This window comes from Nicotiana tomentosiformis, chromosome 1, assembly GCF_000390325.3.
Source record: "Nicotiana tomentosiformis chromosome 1, ASM39032v3, whole genome shotgun sequence".
Taxonomy (NCBI): domain Eukaryota; kingdom Viridiplantae; phylum Streptophyta; class Magnoliopsida; order Solanales; family Solanaceae; genus Nicotiana; species Nicotiana tomentosiformis.
The window spans coordinates 129,868,610-129,876,519 of NC_090812.1; the positions used below are offsets into that span (position 1 = coordinate 129,868,610).

Below are 7,910 nucleotides of genomic sequence, written 5' to 3' on the forward strand. Positions count from 1 at the left end.
CTCCTTATGGAAAGATTGATGTTGATGTTACATCTCTTAATCTTATGTTATCAATGTTGTTGGTACTTCCTGATTCTTATAAGATTCTTGATGAAGAGCTAGTCCTAATAATGTGTACGGAGGATACCGACCTTACGTCACTTCGAAAGGTCCAGAATGTGATTCCAATGAGTCCAGCACACATCATATATATATGTATCTATTTTATTCTACCGAGCCGCGCTATAGTTGGCCGGGTATGGCACATATTGTGAAACAACTAATCAGTTGGGTTTTACCGAGCTCCACGAGGCCGAGTACGATTCGACCGAGCCTTATGATGGCCGGGTATGTTTTTACCGAGCCTATTATGGTCGGGTATGATATGATGATAATGATGCCCTCAGAGGCATACGTTTTTAAAATTTTATGTATATATATGTATCATGCATTTCATGTCAGTAGTCCTCAGAGGTACTCAGATGTTACATGTTGTATATTCTTTATCTCTGTGTACATTATTGTTCTTATTTATGCTTTCCTGCCTTACACACTCAGTACTTTATTCGTTCTCATGCCCCTTTTATTTGTGGACGTTGCATGTCGTGCTGCAGGTCATGATAGACAGGTAGGTGAAGCTCCCCCGCCACAGTAGGTTGCCCTGTTCAGTGGTTATTGGCGAGATCCCATTCTCCGGACTTGCCGTGGTCTTGTTATTCACTTTGTTATAGAAAATTATGGGTATGTTGGGGTCCTATTCCGGCAATGTTGCAGCACTTATGTTCCTTTGGAGGCTCATAGATAGGTGTCGACTCATGTATAGTTTGGATAGCCTTGTCAGCTGATTTTTGTTGTATAGTCTCTCATGCCAGCATGGCATCTCGTACCTTATATATAGCTTCATGACAGCCTTGTCGGCCCATGTTATGTATGTTCATGCATTATCTGTCATTGTTGGTTGTTCATTATTCATGTATACCATTCATGTTGATCTCGTTGGCCCTTATAGATAATAAGAAAGGTTAGATAAAATGTACGTTGGTGCTCGGCAGGTATGGCCCGGGTGCCAGTCATGGCCCTCCAGTATGGGTCGTGACAGCTTTGGTCAAGGTTAAATTGATTCAAGATCGGCTTCGCACGGCGCAGTCTAGACAAAAGAGTTACACCGATTGAAAGGTTCGTGATGTTGATTACATGGTTAGGGAGAAGGTACTGCTCAAGGTTTCACCCGTGAAGGGTGTTATGAGGTTTGGAAAGAAAGGCAAGTTGAGCCCTCGGTATATTAGGCCATTTGAGGTCTTTCAGAGGATTGGAGAGGTGGCTTACAAGCTTGCCTTGCCGCCTAGTCTATCGAGTGTTCATCCAGTGTTTCAGGTTTCTATGCTCCGGAGGTATGTCGGCGATCCGTCTCATATTTTGGAGTGCGGCAGTGTTCAGCTGGATGGTGATTTGACTTATGATATGGAGCCGGTGGCCATTTTGGATCGATAGGTTCGAGAGTTGAGATCAAAAGCATAGCTTCAGTGAAGTTATAGTGGAGAGGTCAGCCAGTTGAGAAGGATACTTGGGAGACCGAGCGGAAGATGCGGAGCAGATATCCATGCCTATTTGAGACTCCAGGTACGTTTCTAGACCTGTTCGAGGATGAACGTTTGTTAACGAAGGGGAGGATGTAACGACCCGGCCGGTTGTTTTGAGTGTTGTAGCCCCATTCTCCATAACTACTCATTTTATGCTTATTAGTTGCTATGTAACTTGTCGGGGTAGTTGGTTCGATTTCGGGGATGTTTCGGAATGTGATGAGACACTTAGTCTCAAGGGTTGAAAGCTTATGTTGAAAAGGTTAATTGGAGGTGAATTATGTATAAATGGCTCTGGAACGGAGTTTCAATGGTTCTGATAGCCCCGTTGGGTGAATTGGACTTAGGAGTGTGTCGGGATAGTAATTTGGAGGTCCGTAGTTGAATTAGGCTTGAAACGGCAAAAGTTGGAAGTTTAAAGTTCATTAGGCTTGAATCGATGCACGATTCATGGTTTTAGCATTGTTTGATGTGATTTGATGCTTCAAGCGAGTTCGTATGATGTTTTAGGACTTGAGGGTAGGTTGGGATCCCGAGGGCCTCAAGTGGATTCCAGATGGTTAACGGAAGAAAATTTGGACTTGAAGCATTGCTAGAAATTCTGCCTTCTGGTGTGATCACACTTGCGAGGGGATTGGCCACAGGTGCGATGCCGTAGGTATGGCTGGAGAGGCGCATAAGCGAGGTTGGCTTGAGCTGGGGAGTTCGTAGGTGCAAAGGGAATTTCCGCGCCTGCGAGTGCGCAGACGCGGAGGAAGCAAAGCGAAAGAGGGCTTGGTGTGGCAGGTCCGCATGAGCGAGGAATTCTCGCAGAAGCGAGGCCGCAGGTGTGGATTAGTGGCCACAGGTGCGAAGGCTAGTGTGAAGTGTTGCTCTGCAGATGTGGCACTTTGACTACAAAAGCGGAACCGCATGTGCAGTTAAATGATTCGCATAAGCAAAAGCAAAGGGCAAAATGTTAAATTCGAGGGTTTCATGATTTTTCCCATTTTTGACTTTGCAAACTCGGTCTAAGGTGATATTTGAGCGGATGTTTGAGGGGTTTCTTGAGGTAAGTCACTTGTAATCATTTTTATTCAATACTCTTGTTTCCCCATTGAATTTCCCACCTAGTTTGTGTGTCTTTGAAGTGAAATTTGGGAGTTTGAGGCTAGGGATTTGGAGAATTTAATTTGGGGATTTGAGTGGTAAATTGGTATCAAAATTTGGTAAATTTGGTATGATTAGACTCGTGGTTGAGTGGGCTTCCGGATTTTGTGACTCTTAATGGATTTCAAGATGTGGGCCCACGGGTCAACTTTTGAGTTGACTTTTTGACCTTTGATTAAGAATTTAGTATTTTCTTATGGAATTAATTCATTTAAATCGTGTTGATTGTACCAAATTGTTTGTGGCTAGATTAAAGCCATTCAGAGTCTGATTCGCGAGGCAAGGGCTTATTGGAGTAGGGATTTTCATAGTTTGAGATAAATAATACTTCTAAACTTGGTTTTGAGGGTATGAAACCCCTGAATTACATGTTATGTGATTGGTGTTGAGGTAACACACATGATAGGTGACGGGCGTGTGGGCTTGTGCACCGTAGGAATTATGACTTGGTCAATTCCATGGAACTGTATAGTTGAATAATCTTGTCGTTACCCGCATTTTCCCCATGTGTTAGAGAAGTTGAGCTACCAATCATGCTATAAATCATGCTTAGGATACCTCAGTCACAGCTATTACCTGCATGTTATATCTCAATCTCTATTGCCCTTTATAGATACATTATATCATCATTGGTTAGGCTAATTGTCATGATTCTTGTGAGCCCGAGAGACTTGAGAGACTGATGACTGAGTGAGGCCGAGGGCCTGATTGTGAGGATATTTATGGGATCGGGCTGCACGCCGTAGCATGTTTATTGATTTATGACAAGATTGGCTTATTATGACGCTTGGGATGGAATTGCCCCTCCAGAGTCTGCACATCCACAGTGGGCGCGTGTACTTATTGAGTGTGAATGTGAGTGCCGAGCGATTGGAAGGATTGAGTGGTTGTGAGGATGGAGTGACTGTGAGGAATGAGTGACTGTGAGGATGGAGTGAATGTGAGGACTGAGTGACTGATGCTCTGAGAGTATGCATATGATTTCATTACTGTTTTTATACTTCAGTTGGCATGTTTCATGTAAATATCGAGGTGTACCATATCTTGTTTCAATTGAACTTGACATGATTTACCTGTTTGGGCTTTAACTATTTAATTTGGAAGCATGCTTACATTTTTGTACTGTAATTTTATAATTGAACTGTACCTGTGAAGCTCATCACTGGTTTCATCCCAATAGTTAGACTGGTTACTTACTGAGTTGGTTGTACTCACGCTACACCCTGCACTTCATGTACAGATCCAGGTTTTTCTGGACACAGTGGTTGCTAACTATTAGAGTTTACCGACATTCGGAGATTATCGAGGTAGCTGCCCTGGCGTCAGCAGACCTTGACTCTCCTCCCCTATCCCTCAGTCTTATTTATTCAGTTTTAGTTCTCTTAGATAGTATTTCAGACTTATATTGTATAGAAGCTCATGTACTCAGTGACACGCTGGTTTTGGGATACTTACGGTTATGTCGAGACATTTTATTTGGTTTATAAGATCTTTTACTTATTTAAAACCTATTTTTAGTATATTTTTAATTTGAAAGTGTTGGTAATGTCTGAGTTGTCTACTTGCCTAGTACCATGGTAGGCGTCATCGCGACATGTTGAGTTTTGGGTCGTTACATGTTTCCTTTTGATTTGCCAAGCATGCCACTAGCTCGTGATATCGATTTCAGTATTGATTTGGCATCAGGTACCCAACCTATCTCTATTCCATTGTACCGCACGACTCTGAAAGACTTGAAGGAGTTGAAAGAGCAGCTTGAGGAGTTGCTCGCGAAGGGGTTCGTCAGACCTAGTGTGTCGCCTTGGGGTGCACCAGTATTGTATGTGAAAAAGAAGGATTGGAGTATGCAGATGTGCATTGATTACCGCCAGTTCAACAAAGTTACTATAAACAATAAGTACTCGTTGTCGCACATTGATGATTTGTTTGATCAGTTGCAGGGTGCAGGGTGTTCTCAAATATCGACTTGAGATCTAGGTATCATCAGCTGAAGATTTTATCTTCGGATGTTACAAAGACGACTTTCCGGACTGGATATGGCCACTATGAGTTTCTAGTGATTTCCTTCAGCTTGACCAACACCATGGCGACGTTTATAGATTTGATGGATTGGGTGTTCAGGCCATATCTTGACTCATTTGTCATTGTCTTAATTGATGACATATTAATCTACTCACGTAGTATGGAGGAGCACGAGCAACATTTGAGAGTTGTGCTTTAGACCTTGCCGGAACAGAAGCAATATGCTAAGTTCTCCAAGTGCGAGTTCTGGTTAGATTCTGTGGCATTCTTGGGGCATGTTGTATTATGTAAGGGTATTAAGGTAGATCCTAGGAAGATCAAGGTAGTCCAGAGTTGGCCTCGTCCCACCACAACGACCGAGATCAGGAGTTTCTAGGGGTTGACAGGTTATTATTGTCCATTTGTGGAGGGCTTCTCATCTATTGCAGAACCTTTGACTAAACTGACCCAGAAAGGTGCTCTAATCCGATGGTCCGATGATTGCAAGGCGAGCTTTCAGAAGCCAAGACCGCATTGACTACAGCACCGGTGTTAGCATTGTCTTCCGGTTCAGGTATGTATACTATGTATTGCGATGCTTCACACATTTGCTTGGGTTGTGTATTGATGCAGGAGGGGTGAGTTACTGCATATGCTTCACGCCAGCTGAATCCCCACGAGAAGAACTACCCCGTACATGATTTGGATTTGGCCGTGATAGTTCATGCTCTAAAGATCTGGAGGCATTGTCTTTATGGGGTGTCCTGTGAGGTTTACACCGATCATCGCAGCTTGCTGCATTTGTTTAAGTAGAGGGATCTTAATTTGAGGCAGTGCAGGTGGCTTGAGTTACTGAAGGACAATGATATTACCATCCTTTACCATTCGGGAAAGGTGAATGTGGTTGCGGATGCCTTGAGTAGAAATGCCGAGAGTATGGGTATTTTGGCATTTATTTCAGCAGAGGAGAGGTCATTAGCTTTGGACATTCAGTCCTTAGCTAACAGACTTGTGAGGTTGGATTTTTCAGAGCCCAGCTGAGTTCTTGCATGTGTTGTGGCTCAGTCTTCATTATTTGAGCGGATTAAAGCTCGTCAGTACGATAATCCGCACTTGCTAGTTCTTATAGAGACGGTACTATAGGGTGGTGACAAGGAGGTTACTATCGGTGAGGGTGGTGTCCTTCGACTCCATGGTTACCTATGTATTCCTACTATTGATGGCTTGAGGGAGAATATTTTAGAGGAGGCACAGAGTTCACGGTGTTTTATTCATCCAGGTGCTACGAAGATGTATCGCGACTTGACGCAGCATTACTGGTGGCGGCTGATGATGAAGGACATAGTTGAGTGTGTAGCGAGATGTCTAAATTTCTACCAGGTTAAGTATGAGCACCAGAGGCCAGGTGGCGTACTCCAGCAAATGGTTATACCGGAGTGGAAATGGGAGCGCATTACTATAGACTTTGTAGTTGGATTGTCGCGGAAGTGGAGGAAGTTTGATGATGTTTTGGTCATTGTTGATAGGCTGAGCAATTCGACACTCTTTATTCCAATGATGACTACATACTCTTCAGAGAGATTGGCCCATATATACGTTCATGAGATTATCTGTTTTCATGGAGTGCCTATTTCTATCATTTCAGATAGAGGCCCTCAGTTCACTTCGCATTTCTGGAGAGCAATACAGAGCGAGTTGGGTACCCGAGTAGATCTCAACACGGCCTTTCATCCGCAGACTGACGGGCAGTTAGAGCGGACAGTTCAGATTCTGGAGGATATGTTCATAGGTGTGTGATTGACTTCGAAGGGCAGTGGGATCAATTCTTGCCTTTGGCTGATTTTCCTTATAACAACAGCTACCCTTCCCGCATCGAGATGGCTCCATTTGAGGCTTTATATGGTCGGCGATGTCGTTTGCCCATCGGATGGTTTGAGCCTGACGATGCTAGGTTATATGGCAATAATTTAGTGAAGGATGCCTTGGAGAATAAGAAGTTGATTAAGGAGCGGCTTCGCACAACACAGTCCGGATAGAAGAGTTACGCGGATCAGAAAGCGCGTGATTTATCATTTATGGTGGGTGAGAATATTCACTTGAAAGTCTCGCCGATGAAGGGTATCATGAGGTTTGGGAAGAAGGGCAAGCTGAGTCCTAGGTTTATTGGGCCATTTGAAGTGTTGAGGCGAGTTGGGGAGGTTGCTTTTGAGATTGCTTTGCCTCCCAGTCTAACGGGAGTTCATCCGATTTTCCATGTGTCTATACTCTGGTAATACCATGCCGACAGGTCACATGTGTTAGATTATAGCACGGTTCAGCTAGATGAGAGCTTGGGTTACGAGGAAGAGCCATTTGCCATTTTTGACAAACATATTCACCAGTTGAGGTCTAAGAAGATTTCTGCAGTAAAGGTCCAATGGAGGGATCAACCAGTCAAGGAGGACACTTGTGAGACCAAGGAAGTCATGCAGAGCAGATATCCACACTTGTTCAGCACTCCAGGTATGATTCTAGACCTGTTCGAGGACGAATATTTGCTTAAGAGGTAGAGAATGCAATGATCCGACCGATCGTTTTTCCTTCTAGATCCCCAGTTCCCTTAATTAAGACTCCCCGTATGTTCTTTTACTGTTTTATGACTTGCGGGGATGGTTGATTTGGGTTTGGAAGGGTTCGGGTTGAAATCAGAACGATTAGTTCGTTAATAGTGGCCTAAGATGGCCAAGTTTGACTTCATTCAACACTTTTAGCAAACGACCTCGGAACAGAGACTTGATGGTTCTAATAGTTTTGTATGATGATTTTGGACTTAGGCATGTGTTTGGATCGGGTTTCGGGTGATCCGAGAGCGTTTCAACGCTTAATTTTGAAAGTTGGCTCATTGAAGGTTTTCTAGTTCTTTAAATTCTAGCTCATTGAGGTCCGTTTGGGTTTCCGAGTTGGGGAATAGACTTGTACGCAAAATTAGGTGTCGTTCCGAGTAGTCTAAGTATGATTTGGCGCATTCGGAGCTAGTTGAGAAGTTTGAAGTTCATAAGTCGATTCAATTTATTTTTGGCTTGCGATTCTTAGTTTCATTTTTGTTTCACTTGTTCCGAGGGTTCGAGAAGGTTTGTATTATGTTTATGGACTTGTTAGTGCAGTTGTACAGGGTCCAGGGTAGCTTGGAGTAATTCGGACCTCCTGAAGCTAACTCCAAAA

General features: G+C 43.5%; 1 protein-coding gene across 1 annotated transcript; it reads left to right on the forward strand.

Moving 5' to 3' along the window:
- The first annotated feature begins 6,586 nt into the window (after positions 1-6,586).
- On the forward strand, positions 6,587-7,258 carry LOC138909593 (uncharacterized). Its single transcript, XM_070200802.1, has 2 exons — positions 6,587-6,735; positions 6,997-7,258. Exons 1-2 carry the CDS (start codon positions 6,587-6,589, stop codon positions 7,256-7,258), a joined length of 411 nt encoding a protein of 136 aa, XP_070056903.1.
- The last annotated feature ends 652 nt before the right edge of the window (positions 7,259-7,910 follow it).